The sequence below is a fragment of the Antedon mediterranea genome, chromosome 1, assembly GCF_964355755.1.
Source record: "Antedon mediterranea chromosome 1, ecAntMedi1.1, whole genome shotgun sequence".
NCBI classification, from domain to species: Eukaryota; Metazoa; Echinodermata; class Crinoidea; order Comatulida; family Antedonidae; genus Antedon; species Antedon mediterranea.
Window position 1 is genome coordinate 40,886,491 of NC_092670.1, and position 16,856 is coordinate 40,903,346.

The window sequence follows — 16,856 nt, forward strand, 5'->3', positions numbered from 1 at the left end:
CACATTAAATATTACAATCGTGAAACAGCTGAAATGTTTGACAGCTTATCAATTTTTTCCCCTTTTCTTTTACTTTATTCAATAATATTTTATTTAAAAATAATATTGTTCTCGTTCCTCAAAAGCAGCCAGAACTTAGAATCTCTCATGTACATCATACCCTCATCATAACATAACTTGAATTGTTTAAATGTTGTTAAAGAACATTTTTGGTCAATCCTCTGATCCAGGTAGACAGAGCCAACATTAAAAATTATTGGTATTTAAACTTATTATAAACCTGCTTTAATTCCGTATTTTCTCTACATCTAAGAACCTCCAAGAGCTGTAGTTCCTAATGAACTTAAAAATATTGAAGTAGTTGCTGGCAAGCCTATCTCTCTGGATATTGACATCTATGGGTCACCTCCTCCTAAGGTCCAGTGGCTTAAAGATGGTAAACCGATTGTAGAGAATGACCGTGTCAAAGTTGAATGGGCACCAGAGTATGCTTCGCTTTTGATTGAGAATTCTGAACGTGGAGATACAGGAACTTTGACCTTAGTTCTCAATAATGCGCATGGAACGGAAAAGATTGATTTTAAGGCTACAGTTATTGGTAAAAGAATTACTTAATTGCCATCAAGTAGAATACAGTCAACTCTCCCAATTCTGGACTCTCTGAAAACCAAATATTCTCCCAAAACCAGATTTTTTTTTAAACCCAAAATGTTCAAAACCTTTTTATCATTAAAAACACTATTAGAATTTCTGAAAATCAGGCATATTAGGCCAGCTCAAGTGTGTCCAGTATTTTAGGCCAGCCCAAGTGTGTCAAGTATTTTAGGCCAGCCCAAGTGTGTCCAGTATTTTAGGCCAGCCCAAGTGTCCAGTATTTTAGGCCAGCCCCAAGTGTGTCCGGTATTTGGGGAGTTGACAGTAATAATTAAAAATAATAGAAAGTGTATTATGGTTATCACTCTAGCAAGTTTAGGTATGAAAACAAAATATACAGAATGAAAACTTTTTTTATGATGAACATGATTATTATGATTTTCATTTAGTTTTAGGTAACACCAGACAATGCTACTATGATACACCAGACAATGCTACTATGATACACCAGACAATGCTACTATGATACACCAGACAATGCTACTATGATACACCAGACAATGCTACTATGATACACCAGACAATGCTACTATGATACACCAGACAATGCTACTATGATACACCAGACAATGCTACTATGATACACCAGACAATGCTACTATGATACACCAGACAATGCTACTATGATACACCAGACAATGCTACTATGATACACCAGACAATGCTACTATGATACACCAGACAATGCTACTATGATACACCAGACAATGCTACTATGATACACAACAAATCAAAATATTATTTCCATTGCATATAAAACGTTGAATTTACTAAATTGTTTTTTCTTTAAACACAGATAAGCCAGCAACACCAGAAAACGTTGTAATAGCCTCATACGATGAAAAGTCAGTGACTGTTGGTTGGGCCGCCCCACTAGATGACGGCGGTACTGAAATCGAAAACTATGTTGTAGAGTACAAAGAAGTGTATGCCACTGAATGGCTTATGGCCTCCGATAAAGAGACAGGCACACAATTGAAGATTCCGGATTTGATTGAGAAGAAGGAGTACAAATTCCGAGTGTCGGCTGTCAACAAAGTTGGCAAGAGCAAACCACAAGAAGCTAACAAGTCACAGGTTGTCAAAGAACCATTTGGTAAGCTTGTTTAAAGATTTAACTTTTATTTTAAGTTTAAAATACATTTTGTGAGATGTAACAATGATAACTTTATTTGGCAGTTTAAACACTTTTGCAACAGTTATACAAACTGGTAACAGCCCATCATGACACTTTGAGCTCTGTCTACACTAACAAACTTTATGTGACAAAAAGAGGTGATTTGCCCATATATACCCATGATCATATTTTTTGTCAAACAAGTTTGATAGTGTAGATAGATCTTTAGTTATGCACTGGTTATTCATATGTTCTATTGATTGAGATCCTACTATACTGGGCCTAGCCTTCAAAATCACATAATCATCCCCATGTTTCTCAGTGCCTTTAAATCAGGCTATTTTTTTTTGCAGACCCACCAGATCCACCAAAACCACCTGTTGTTACTGAGTGTCACGATGGTAAAATTGGTCTCAAATGGGATCCTCCTAAATTTGACGGAGGATGTCCAATTCAGGGATACGTGTTAGAGAAGAAAGAACCTGGTTCTAAGCGCTGGACTAAAGTTAATAAAGATCCCATCAAAGAGACTGAGTTCATGGTTGACAATCTACCAGAGGATGGGGAGATTCAGTTCCGTGTTGCTGCAGTGAACAAAGCTGGGCCGAGTGAACCCAGTGAAGCATCAAAACCTGCTGTTGCCAAGGAACCTATTGGTATGTACAGTTTAACACAGACATACATGCATACATGGTCTTTGAATCTACCAATATATATAAATCAACTCTCACAATTCTTTAATTTTGATTTAAAAAGAGAAACTTGTCTTGCTAGAAAGTGAAAAAGCCACCCACTTCTTTTTATCTATAACATTTACAAATTAAACAATATTACCTATATTAGGGAAAAGTTTCATCAGGATTTGTAATTTGTGCTTTATAGAATAATGAATAAAAAAGATAAAAATTAGATGTATTATCTACCTTTTTTTCATCAGAGCCAACATCCGCTCCAACTGAACTTAAAATTGGAGATGTTACCAAGAATTCAATGGAACTTAGCTGGACTAAGCCAGCAGAAGATGGTGGTAGTCCTATCAAGGGTTACCATGTAGAGAAGAAGAATCCAAAGACTGGTGAATGGGAGAGAGTTAACAAATACCCTATCAAAGACACCCACTTGACCGTCCCTGACCTGGTAGAAGGTGAAGAGTATGAGCTAAGAGTGATTGCTGAGAACGAGGCTGGTATGAGTGAGCCCAGTGAAGCATCACAACCTACAGTCGCTAAAGACCCAGAAAGTATGTACACTTCTCTATTAGTTGTAATTGAAATAACTAGATGGTACGCTCGCTTCGCTCGCGTACCATCTAGGTCGTGCCCACAGATGGTTCTCGAATACACAGTAATTTCAGCGTAACAAAACTGCCGATTTCAAATGTACGTACCGCAGGACTATATACATTATCGTTTACAGAAACGAATAAATAGACACGATGATTTACGTAGTCAACTAAAATTAGCACCCTGGGAATTACTTCCGAAGGAGAAACTTATCACAAAATGAGTCCAAGTTTTTGATTTGGACTCATTTAAAGAAACCCAATTTGTGTTTTGTATGTAACATTAGGGTTCAGGGATGGGAAAGCGGATAGGTACAAAGAGGAACAATTTTTAAATATATTCTTTATCCACTCAGTAACGAAATATTTTTTTCATGTTTTATAGGCCTATAAATAATATACCTCTAAATACAGTAAAACATTTGGGATTTAATACTTTTTTTATTTTATTTATTTATTTATTTATTTCTTTTAAATATTCATTGTACACTAATTTTCCCCGTGTATGGCAAGAGATTCCTAATTATATTAGAGAACATTCTTTATTTAGTTTAGTTAAAACTGTCACTGTCATAATCGATTGAAATATTAAAGTACCATGTCACGATACACCACTACGACGTTTATATTTGGTAATTATTAATTAATACAAACGTTGAGAAAGAACTGTCAGTATAAAGTTTATTTGTATATAATAATGTGTTTATATATCTAACAGTAGAGCCTATCCACAATCTCGCAAGTTTATTCTCAAAGGGCCCATATATTTACCTACCGTATGTGTTAAACCAAGGGCTCATAAATTTACCTACAGTACTTGTGTTAAACCAAACTCTGGCAGACTGAGAGATTGGGATGTTCCATTCATCGCAAATCAATAGATTTGTATAATCGTATATTAAATCTATCAAAATAGTATTTTTTAAAGAAAATCGGCCTGTCTTCAACATTATGATGGTGTACTCTAGCTGTTCAACCGGTTTTCAGCTATTAAAAACAATTATCGTAGGAGGAGATAGGAAAATGCGAAGCCTCCTCGCATTTTTGTGGCGGGTATTTTTCAAGATGGACATCCATTAGACAGTGTATACCACGGTCGGAAAACACCCCTATTTGGGGCAAATCGTTGAACCTAAATTCGTTTTAATCGTCAATAACTAATTATCTAACTTAATTTAGTTAGTAAACAGGGTTACATCAGGTGGTTAAAATCAGTACCGAAAGTACGAACCAACTTTATATACCATCGAGTAAAAATTATAGAAGTAAGGCGCGATTTACCGAATTTTGCCCTTACGTAAATTTATATATAGATTAACAAATATTTTTGTCAAGTTTTTTGTTTGTTTTAACCTCTGTACAAATTGTTGTTGCTTTTTAGGAAAAAGATTTGTTTGTATTCCTCAAAAAGTGACAATAACAATATTTGTTTGAAAGCCTCTTTTATTTTATCTTCTTCTTATATAATATGGTTACGATAAGTGTAATCGCAAATTCTTTAAAGACTGTACATAAAACATTTTAATTTGTTCTTTTTAGAATCATTAATATATAAATTTGTCCCCAACTGATTGAATTTATAATTATGTTAACTTTCTGTTTAAATTCAAGAATGTAGAAAGTAAACATTTCTTAATTTAAATTCAATTTTCTATGTTTCTTCATTAGTTCCACCGTCTCTTGAAATCGGTGACCTCAAGGATGTCACGGTCAAAGCTGGCAACATGGTCAAATTTGAAGTCAAATTCAGTGGAAGTCCGACACCAACTTGTATTTGGACTAAAGATGATGGACCACTGCAAGGTGATGACCACATCCGTGTCCAAACAAATGCTGTCCAGACGGCAGCAACGATTGCTACGTGTGAACGTTCGGACACTGGCAAATATAAACTGTCTGTTTCAAATCCATTTGGAACAGAGACAGCATCAGTTACACTCACAGTGCTAGGTCAGTCATATTTATATTATTTGTTTATTATAATATTTTTTCCATTAAACATAATTTAAATACAGATGCTTGTAATATAAAGAGTTGTGCATACATTGTGTCAGACTCAAGTATCCTGTTTAGCCATTACATGCAGTTCTTTTTATAGTAACATATTTTTGGTTGCATGTTAGGTGATGTTTTATTTGATTATTATTATTATTATTATTATTATTACTTGTATAGCGCACATTTATACAACATTTAATTATAATCAGCGGCGCTTCACATCAATTAGTATCGTAACATTGTTTGAAATATAGTGCTTTTAAATGTTTTTTAAACTGACTTGTATTGGTTGTTCTTGTGTTTTAGTGTAGTGTGGAACTTTCACTTTTAACTTTATTCACATATATATACATACAGTACAATATGTGAAAAGGAGCCAAACGTAAGTACTACTTAAGTAATTATTTGTTATTGAATCTGATTATTTCAGACAAACCTGAGGCACCACAAGGACCTTTGGAAGCTAGCAAAGTGTTTGCAAACTACCTGACATTGTCCTGGAATCCACCAGCTGATGATGGTGGAGTTCCAATCACTAATTATGTCATTGAGAAAAGAGACACTCGTAGATCCAACTGGTCTGTGGTTAATGACACTACGACAGATACCTCAATCCAAGTAAGCTTTTTACTTTTTTGTGTGCTTTTGTTGTCAGCGTTGATTATGTCAGGATTTGATTATCATGCAAACTTTAAATAATACCTTTTATATGGTTGCCAGTGTAATCCTGACATCACATTATTGAACTGTCTTAAGGGTCTTTCACACCTGTTCTAGCAAGGTTCTGGTCAAATCAAATCGAACGTCAATGTTTCGTTTTCATGCGGCTACGCACATATTGATTGGCGCATAGCCGTTTTGAGCGTCATGAAAACGAATCATTGGCGTCAATTTGATATGCCGGCGCTGGAACGGAATTGTACGGGAACAAGTGTTAAAGACCTTAGTAAGTTCTGCTAATCAACCAATTAGACTGTTTGAAAATAAAATTTTTCATTTGTGATTTTCTGTTATGATTCATTTGTGTATTTCAGGTTCAAAAATTGGTAGAAGGCGTTGAGTATGCTTTTAGAGTATATGCTGAAAACGCCCAAGGACAGAGTAAAGCATTGGACATGGTTAAGCCTGTTGTTGCCAAGAATCCATTTGGTAAGAAATCGCCTTTAAATGTTTAGCTGTAATTTCAGGTTCTTAAGATACTTCCTATATCCATTTTGTGAGGTAGCAAACTGTACTTAATTTCACTTAAAAGAAAAATGGAAGAGTCAGCTGTTATGGTTTTCTGATGACCCGCAGCAGCAGCAGTGTCACCTTACACTTAATAAGTTGTTTTCTAACAAAGTCTTATTGTGAGGCTTGCGAGGTGATCAATGCGAACAATTTAGCCCTTGTTTTTGTTGAGTTTCATAATCTTTCCTTTTCTTCACAGTTGAACCTGGCGTCCCAGGAACTCCAGAGGTGAAAGATTACGACAAAGACTTTGTCGAGATTGGTTGGACTAAGCCCAAGAGCGATGGTGGCGCCCCCATCGAGGGCTACATTGTAGAACGAAAGGAAAAGAATAGTAACCGTTGGGTTGAAGTTACTGATAAACCAATCAAAGGAGAGAAAATGAAAGTTACAGATGTGGTACCAGGAAAGGAATATGAATTCCGTGTTACTGCTGTGAATAAAGCTGGACCAGGCAAGCCTAGCCAAGCATCTACCGCACAAAAAGTCAAACCTAAATTTGGTATGTCCTTCTATTACTTTTAAACATAATTATGTAAAATAATTTCTTTTTAAATGTCCTGATATGTCGTCAACTCTTTATCTCCTAAGCAAATGTGATGTTATCAAACCATTTACCATCCTTTCTCTTCCCTTTCATTGTCTGCCACTACCTATTTTGATGTGGCCAAACTACTGTATAGTACTTCAGTTATTTTTACAACCTCTCTAATGATCTTTCCAATCTTTAATGTTTGAGCATACATATTGAATTATTAAATTTAGTCAAGGATTGAGAAGCATTGTTTTATCAAATTTACATTTTTGATGCAGCTAAGCCAGAGATTGCAAAAGACGCAATGAGAGATCAAAAGGTCAGAGCAGGTCAACAGTTCAAACTGGAAGTACCGATCAGTGGTGAGCCACCTCCAACAGTCATTTGGAAGAAGAACGGCAAGGTCATTGAACCTTCAGATCACGTCAAAATAGAGACAACAGAAGATAAAACAGTTTTGTGCATACCAGATGCTTTACGCGATGACTTTGGCGATTATGAACTAGAGTTGGTTAATGATTCTGGCACTGTGTCAGAAAAATGCAAAATTAACGTCCTGGGTAGGTCATGTTTTTCTTGTTTTATACTAACTCTACTTGAACAATAACACTATTAAATGTGTTGCCACTGATCCAAAATGTTCATCAATAAAGTTATTAGTTATTATAGATTTTTAATGTATGTTGTGCAATCTCAAAGTTTATTTACTGATGTCAGAAACAGTTTATAAAGTGTGAAAAGCTAATTGCTAATTTTAACAAAAGGACACAAACAAATATTAGGAGCAAGTTTCAGTTGTTTGTAATTTAGTTTTGCTTAAATTCTTTTTTCAGATAAACCATCTCCACCAGAAGGTCCAATTGAGATCACTGAAATCACAGCTAACACATGCAAGTTGGCATGGAAACCACCGCTTGATGATGGCGGCAGCGAGATCTCAAATTACATCGTTGAGAAATGCGAAAACAACGATGGAGATTGGGAACGAGTTAGCGGCTACGTGAACACTACAAGTTTGCAAGTATCAAAGCTGAGAAAGGGATCAGCTTATAAGTTTAGGGTTGTTGCTGAAAACGGCCATGGAGGTATGAGCAGCCCATTGGAATCGGAGGAAATTATTGCAAAGAATGCTTATGGTAAGTATTAAGGAATGAAGAGACAATGTACATGCTATATTTGTAGGAATCAGCTATTAGCTTTAATCTTTAAGCTCTGTGAGATTATTAATATGTAAGCTCTGTCTACACTATCAAACTGTATGTGACAAAAACTGTGATGTGCCCATGTATGGACATGATGATGTCATATCACTACCATATTTGGGCACATCACACTTTTTTATCAAACTAGTTTGATAGTGTAGACTTCAAATCCAGTAAAGTATGGGATACCAGTTGTCAGGAGATATGAATTCCAGGCTAGTGATCAGTCAGTCGTGGGCTTAAGTTCCACCTGAGAACAACTTTTTGAGTTTGAGAGTTCTCAATGATTTCTTGGTATCAGAATATCTGATTTATCAATAATAATCTTAATAATGATATATATATAATGAAAACGTCAAATATATTGACCCACCAAGTTTGTGTTTTTAGATGAGCCAGATGCACCAGGCAAACCTAAAATCTTGGCTTACGATCGCGACCATGTCGACTTAGAATGGGAAACTCCAAAGTCAGATGGAGGAGACAAAATCTTTGGTTACACAGTTGAAAGAAAAGATCCAAGAAGTAACCGTTGGATTAAAGTGAATAAAAGTCCAGTGATGGGAAATAAGATGACAGCTAAAGGCTTGGTAGAGGGTAAAGAATACCAGTTTAGGGTGACTGCTGAGAACAAGGCTGGCTTAGGGAAACCTAGTGAAGAATCTGATGTTGTCACGGCAAAGCCTCAATTTGGTATGTAATTTAATTTCTTAGTTTAAGTTTTTTAAATTTCTTGAATTATATTAAAAACAAATTATTACATGGCTGGTTGAATATTGTAATATTTTATAAAATAATAATTTGACAAATGTGTTAAATGTTAAACAAATATATGCTTCTATGCCTAAACAATGTTACTAAATAATATAAATGATATATGCTCCTATACCTATCTCACTCATAGACACCACTCTTGGTTTTTGTATTGTATGTCTACGATGCCAAAGCTACAAATTAATACCTTTCATGTTGGCATACATTGTTCATGACAATAAAGAATATTAAATCAAAAAATATCTTAATGTTTTTTTCAATTTAGAAAAACCCAAAGTGGACACCAACCTAATGTCTGGCAGAGAGATTAGAGTTCGTGCAGGGGAAACATTTGACTTCAAAGTACCATTTGTTGGAAGCCCACCCCCAACGGCAACATGGTACAAAGATAATCGTGAACTGAAGCTGTCCGACCGTGTGTCAGTGGAAACTAGCGAGACAGACACTGTCATCTTCAACAAGAAAGCTGAAAGAGGAGATAGTGGGAATTATAAGATAAACTTAGAAAATAACAGAGGATCAGATTCTGTCAATGTTAAAGTTACAGTACTAGGTAATTCGTTGTTCTTAAATTGTATTGATATTTCAATCTTTGGTGGTAATTGTTAAGTTGAGTAGTGCTTAAAGCCTGTTTTCCTGTCAAAGTTTTTCAACGCTATCGTCGTTGATCATTAACAGTTCAATGACGATTGTTTGAAAACGATCAAGTTGAAATGATAACGATAACGAGTACCTTTTCCTGTAAATCGTTAACATTTCACTGTTTACGTAGAAGATTGCCAATTATTGTTAACAATACCATTGAATAACGTTGACAGGAAACAGGCTTAAGACCACAAATCCAAACGTTCCAATCCTTTTAAATTTCTGGATTTTTTCTCATGACAAAAATAACCACTCCACATTTAGAACATCTTGTGTGTTTTTTTTTTGTGAACAGGATTGCCACATTTAAAGATAGTGAATGTATTGGTTTTACTTGACTTTAGCAATTTGTTAAGTTTCATCAAGTTTGATGATGTGATATTTATTTTTTTAAATGGTTTGCTTAATTTTTAAGACAAGCCAACGGCACCTAAGGGACCAATCGCTTACTCAGAATTCTCCAAGACATCTGTCAAGCTATCCTGGGAGCCTCCAGAAGATGATGGTGGCTGCAACATCACAGGATATGTCGTAGAGGTCACTGAAGCTGGACATGACAAGTGGACAATAGCCACCTCCAGTGTCCATTCCACTAACTACACAGTACATGATCTCATTGAGCATCAGAACTACAAGTTCCGTGTGTCTGCTACCAACCAATGTGGAACTGGACCACCTCTGGATGGAAAACCAGTTAGAGTCAAACTTCCATTTGGTAAGTTTTGAAGACTTATAATTTACTGACCCTCTTCCATTACATTTAATAGTAAGTTTTGGGGTTTTTTGTAAGCGCTAAATTGTGACATGAAGGCGAAGAAAATTTGTACAGCAATTAAATTTGTTTTTATTTAATCCTATCATTTTCATAGGTTTTGTTATTTTTATTTGTATTGTTTTATCATGTTTTTAAATTGAAGAAATAAATGAAATCTGGCTACCATGGGTTCGTTGATAATCTGGTTACCATGGGTTCGTTGATTGCCTAATCTGGTTACCATGGGTTCGTTGATTGCCTAATCTGGTTACCATGGGTTCGTTGATTGCCTAATCTGGTTACCATGGGTTCGTTGATTGCCTAATCTGGTTACCATGGGTTCGTTGATTGCCTAATCTGGTTACCATGGGTTCGTTAATTGCCTAATCTGGTTACCATGGGTTCGTTGATTGCCTAATCTGGTTACCATGGGTTCGTTGATTGCCTAATCTGGTTACCATGGGTTCGTTGATTGCCTAATCTGGTTACCATGGGTTCGTTGATTGCCTAATCTGGTTACCATGGGTTCGTTGATTGCCTAATCTGGTTACCATGGGTTCGTTGATTGCCTAATCTGGTTACCATGGGTTCGTTGATTGCCTAATCTGAATTTCTTCAATATTGAGGATGAATAATGTAAACAAACAAACAAATAAAAATATCATTTAAAAGTTTCTTTTATTGATATCTCTCAGATGAACCAGATTCCCCGAGCATTCCTGTGGTTGAAGAAATGTCAAAGAGCTCTGCCACAGTCGCTTGGACACCACCAGCAAATGATGGTGGATCGCCGATTACCGGTTATTTTGTTGAATACAAAGAACCAGACTCAAATAAATGGATAAAAGCAAACAGTTTCCCTTTGAAAGACAACAAACTTACAATCCCAGGTTTAGATGAAGGAAAGGAGTATGAGTTCCGTGTTGCAGCTGAGAACGAGGCTGGTGTTGGCAAACCCAGTCGCGCTTCCTCACCGGCAGTCGCTGAGGATCCAGTGGGTATGTCTTCTCAGTCATTCTGGTCTACTTGTAAAAAATGTATTTTTTACTGCAAAAAATGAGTTTTTTTGTTATTATTAAAAAAAAAAAATACTGGGCGACCTCTTCAGTCATAGACTGGTTTCCCAGAGGCTTAGGGTGAATATTCCTGGAAATTAGCAGTTTATATGGTAAAATTCTGCAGATCAAAACTCTGTTGTGTGTAAAATACTTGAAAATTCATTGGAACAAAATTAGTATTAATATTATAAAAAAATTATGATTTTGCAATGTGATAAACATAAATAATATCTTTTCCCATCAATAGTAACTGCTGATGCACCAGGAAAACCAGTCCTTTCCAAGATTCGTAAGAATTCTGCCAATGTTACCTGGACCTCACCGATGTCAGATGGTGGTGCTAAAATCAGTGATTACGTCGTCCAGAAAAAGAAACCCGGTTCAAAAGACGAGTGGCAAGATGTAATGTGATTTATGACATTATCTTTCAAAATGTTATCATACATAATATTTTTAATTAAACTCTTAAATAGATTCCAGTCATTTGATTGGACGATTGTGGCGACCCAATGCATTGTGTATCTAGATCATGTGTAGTGTGTAGCAGCTGGAAGAAGTCTCATAATGAACTTTGACCTATTCGATATAATGCCTGCTTTTTTGCCTAAGCCCAGTGACCCTATACAAAAAAGAAAAGGAATTATTTTCCATTTTTTAACATCGGATAAAATTGAGTCTTGAATTGATGCATAAGGGAATATACTGTCTCTAACAATTTTACTCAATTTAATCAACTGAAAATTCAATCAATAAAATATTTTAGCTATTGTACATATGAATACAATACCCAATACCCTACTCTAATGTTATAACAATCTTAAACTATAGAAAACAATAATTTTGTTTTGTAAAATTCTTAATTCTTCTGAATAGGCTGTCACTGTGCCAGCAACTGAAACTTCAGCCACAGTACCAGATCTTGTTGAAGGAGATAAGTATGAATTCCGTGTGTTAGCAAAGAATGCAAAAGGATTAGGCAAGCCTAGCCAATCAAGTGGTATCATCACAGCGGAAGACCACCCAGAAGAACCTCAACTTGACATCGGTGACCTCACAGACTTTAAGGTCAAGGTTAGCGAACCATTTAAAATGTGTTTAAATTTCACAGGAATACCAATCCCTGTAATAACATGGAGTATGGACGGACACACGGTGAAAGAAGACGGCACCAGAAAGACCATTACAAACTCAAGTACGGAAACTAAATTTGTGGTGGACAGTGCTAAACGATGTGATGGTGGTCGCTATACAGTATCGCTCAAAAATCCTTCAGGGTCAGATAGTGCAAGAGTTAAAGTCACTGTATATGGTAAGTTAAACTTAAGAGATTTGATTGGATTAGAATGAAAAGCAGCAGCAAATGGGGATTGTTGTCGCTTTAGTCGTCCAATGATGATTAATAACTAACATAATTCATTGTTGAATGTAAAATACATTCAATCATTGATTCCATCATGGTTGACTGCAATGATGGATCGCCAAGTACTCGGTCTTCAGTAAGTTGATATATTATATGTGTAGGTTGTCCAATTAAAGTTTTTATTCTATCAAACCATCTTAACATTGGGCGTCCTGGTCTCATTAAAATTTAAATAAAACAGCCAATTTGATCTTATTGATTTGTCACACAGGTATACCAGACCCACCAGAAGGGCCAGTAGAGATCAGTGATGTTGGTCCTGATACAGTCACTCTCAGCTGGAAAGCGCCAGCACATGGCAAAGAAGATATCGACAACTACGTAGTAGAAAAGAAGGCAGCTGGTACTGGTGAATGGGAGAAAGTAAGTTCTTTCGTCCCTGGAACTACCTTTAAAGTCCGCAAACTTGACGAAGGAACTGAATATGAATTCCGTGTGAAGGCTGAGAATACATTTGGAGAAAGTGAACCTTTGAAATCGGAATCTGTGGTTGCCAAAAATCCTTTCGGTGAGTTAAATCGTTTAAATTTGATGATTTGAAATTGTTTTTAAAGTAAAATAGATGCATAATTTTTACAGATTCTCAAATGAACAAATTCAACCATTCTAAAGCTCTGTCTACACTATCAAACTAGTTTGACAAAAAAAGTGTGATGTGCCCAAATATGGTGGTGGTATCACATATCATGTCCATATATTATGGGAACATCACATTTTGTTGTCACATAAAGGTTGATAGTGTAGACATAGCTTTCTGGATATTAAACTTGTTATTATTCAAGTTTCACACGTCATTACATGGTTTGAAATTGTAGGCATTTGATCAAGTTAAAATACAGGTTATAATATGAATGCATCTTATTGGAATATTCACATAGAGGCATTCATTGATTGTATTTGTAGATGCACCTGGATCCCCAGGCACCCCAGTTGCCAAGGATACAGATAAGACAGCCATTACCATATCATGGTCACCACCTAAGAATGATGGTGGAAGCCCTATTACAGGTTACATAGTAGAGAAAAAAGAAGCTGGATCAAATAGATGGGTTCCAGCAACCAGGTAAGATCAGAACAATTTCACGTTCATTTTGCGTTTTTGTGCGAGAATATGAATGAATACTTTGGGGTGTGTTTATCTGGCCCGGAGTTGAGGTGATCTGGATAGTATATCAGCTCTCTTAAAATGTATTTATGTGATGTGCCTATATATGAACATGATGATGTCATATCACTACCATATTTGGGTATATCACTACCATATTTGAACACATCACATTTTTTTGGTCAAATTAGTTTGATAGAGTAGGCAGCACTAGGATAGTGAAGGTTTAGCTTGATGATTAACATGCCTGTCTGGTTCAATCCTGACATAGTGCCAGGGTTGTAACTCACTTATTTCTACAAGAGGCAGCAAGTACTATCTGCTTCTCATGAATTTACTACATTCCTATTTCAGAGCTCCAATTCGTGAGACTACATTTACTGCTGGTAAACTAACTGAAGGCAAAGAATACGATTTCAGAGTTAAGGCACAAAACAAAGCAGGCGATGGCAAACCAAGTGAGACAGCTGCTTCCATCACTGCTGCTCCTCCTGCAAGTAAGTACTGAGAAGATAATTCTTATGTATTTATAGTATATTGCATTCATATCTTATATGTGGTTAGAGTAACTATTGTAATTTGCTAGCAAATGAGGTTGTGTGACAGTAGTAATTATATATCAGTTTAAGCAGGCGTAGTTTATGACAACCATTTAAGGTTTTATCCATCCTTCCATTCCATCTATTTATATGTATGTCTGTCAATCAATGTATTTCTTACCTCTGCCATTCATATCACCCATCTCATATATTCCATCCACCCCAACCATTAATTCATCCAAACCACCCATCTCATCCCATCCATCCATCCTTTCATTCATCCACTACGTCTCCATCTATTCATCCATTCATCCACTATGCATTTACCCATCTCATCCCATTCCAAACAAGTTTTGCATGTTGTATGTTACTGAGGACTTGTCTTTGATGACCATGAGGAAAAATTTACCAATAGATAGTCCTAAATATCAAGGTATATAATTGTGTTCTGTACTCTTTCTATTTGATACTCCTTTACAGGTAAACCACGAGTACCAAGTGACGAACGTTTCAAAGAGGTCAGAGCCCGAGCTGGGGAGCAGTATCGTGTAGTTATACCCTTCACAGGTGCTCCAGCCCCTACAGTCACATGGGTTAATGATGATAAAGGTGGTACAGCTGTTGAACCATCCACAAGGATTAAGTTTGAAACTAACACTGAAGAGACTGTGCTTATTAATTTGAACGCACAACGAGACGACACCGGAAAATATACCGTTACTTTGAAAAACCCGAAAGGAGAAGATACAGTGTCAGTTAGGGTTACTGTATTTGGTAAGGACTTTTATTGATACTTTTAATATCTAATATAAACAACAATTTAAAACAAAAAAAGTGAAAGTCTATAAATGCACTATTTCTCAAGCTATTCTGGGTTAATATATACCACTTATCTGCAACATTCAGTGTCCGTAAGCGCTAATTGTATAAAGTCAATAACCACCATATGTGATCTAGTTACAAGGATCAGTACCAGTATCCACTATGGGTAATTTTAATTTGTCATAAATTAACAATTTTTGTCTAAATAATAGACGCACCTGGCACGCCTGAAGGTCCTTTGGAGGCATCTGACGTAACAGCAGAGTCTGTCAGGTTGTCATGGAAACCTCCAAAGGATGATGGAGGAACCGAAGTTAGTAACTACGTTGTAGAAAAAAGTGAAGAAGGTTCCGGTGTGTGGACAAAAGTTAGTGGCTTTGTTCGTAGTCCTAACTACGAGGTCACTGGTTTGGATGAAGGCGTTTCATACAACTTCCGAGTGTCTGCCGAGAATGAATTTGGAACCAGTGAGCCGTTGGTGAAATCTGTTTCTGTCACTGCTAAGAATCCTTATGGTATGTTCATCATGGTCCACTACTTCATTTTCATTTTAGAATAGACTGTGATGTTTAAACAGAACCTTAAATTCAGTCCAGTGTCAGATCAACACTTTTTTCAGAATTTAAAAAAATCAAAGCATACCAGTGGAACGCAGAGCCCTTTAAAATAATATTTAAATAATTGTTTTGATATTCTACTTACTGTAGATGCTGCTGACAAGCCTGGTAAACCAGAAATCAAAGAAGTCGATAAAGGGTTTGTGACGTTGGCATGGAAACCACCAGATTCAGATGGTGGTAGTAGAATTACAGGCTACATTGTTGAGTCACGCTCTGATGACTCGGATTGGACACAGGTATTCATTGACATCTTTTTAAATTTAGTATATTTTATTTGCCTCGTTAAGATATATGTATTGTATAGATGTTCTGTTTATAGATACTTACCTGTATCAACCTACAAATTATAGATACTTACCTGTATCAACCTACAAATTATAGATACTTACCTGTATCAACCTACACATTATAGATACTTACCTGTATCAACCTACAAATTATAGATACTTACCTGTATCAGCCTACACATTATAGATACTTACCTGTATCAACCTACAAATTATAGATACTTACCTGTATCAACCTACACATTATAGATACTTACCTGTATCAACCTACAAATTATAGATACTTACCTGTATCAACCTACAAATTATAGATACTTACCTGTATCAACCTACAAATTATAGATACTTACCTGTATCAACCTACACATTATAGATACTTACCTGTATCAACCTACAAATTATAGATACTTACCTGTATCAACCTACAAATTATAGATACTTACCTGTATCAACCTACAAATTATAGATACTTACCTGTATCAACCTACACATTATAGATACTTACCTGTATCAACCTACACATTATAGATACTTACCTGTATCAACCTACACATTATAGATACTTACCTGTATCAACCTACACATTATAGATACTTACCTGTATCAACCTACAAATTATAGATACTTACCTGTATCAACCTACAAATTATAGATACTTACCTGTATCAACCTACAAATTATAGATACTTACCTGTATCAACCTACACATTATAGATACTTACCTGTATCAACCTACAAATTATAGATACTTACCTGTATCAACCTACAAATTATAGATACTTACCTGTATCAACCTACAAATTATAGATACTTA

The 16,856-nt window shown here is 35.9% G+C and overlaps 1 protein-coding gene across 8 annotated transcripts in view; it reads left to right on the plus strand.

The window, feature by feature from the left end:
* LOC140040280 (twitchin-like) overlaps positions 1–16,856 on the plus strand; it is a 61,106-nt gene that overhangs the window by 24,630 nt on the left and 19,620 nt on the right. For all 8 annotated transcript variants that reach the window (XM_072086088.1, XM_072086122.1, XM_072086104.1 and 5 more), the window contains 22 exons: positions 314–598; positions 1,451–1,750; positions 2,125–2,427; positions 2,709–3,011; positions 4,722–5,003; positions 5,482–5,669; positions 6,086–6,200; positions 6,481–6,783; positions 7,095–7,376; positions 7,650–7,952; positions 8,409–8,711; positions 9,058–9,345; positions 9,853–10,152; positions 10,887–11,189; positions 11,497–11,651; positions 12,123–12,558; positions 12,881–13,177; positions 13,573–13,732; positions 14,129–14,271; positions 14,794–15,087; positions 15,348–15,650; positions 15,843–15,991. In XM_072086088.1, coding sequence (XP_071942189.1) covers positions 314–598; positions 1,451–1,750; positions 2,125–2,427; positions 2,709–3,011; positions 4,722–5,003; positions 5,482–5,669; positions 6,086–6,200; positions 6,481–6,783; positions 7,095–7,376; positions 7,650–7,952; positions 8,409–8,711; positions 9,058–9,345; positions 9,853–10,152; positions 10,887–11,189; positions 11,497–11,651; positions 12,123–12,558; positions 12,881–13,177; positions 13,573–13,732; positions 14,129–14,271; positions 14,794–15,087; positions 15,348–15,650; positions 15,843–15,991 — 5,795 coding nt within the window. The remainder of the gene's footprint in view (positions 1–313; positions 599–1,450; positions 1,751–2,124; positions 2,428–2,708; positions 3,012–4,721; positions 5,004–5,481; positions 5,670–6,085; positions 6,201–6,480; positions 6,784–7,094; positions 7,377–7,649; positions 7,953–8,408; positions 8,712–9,057; positions 9,346–9,852; positions 10,153–10,886; positions 11,190–11,496; positions 11,652–12,122; positions 12,559–12,880; positions 13,178–13,572; positions 13,733–14,128; positions 14,272–14,793; positions 15,088–15,347; positions 15,651–15,842; positions 15,992–16,856) is intronic.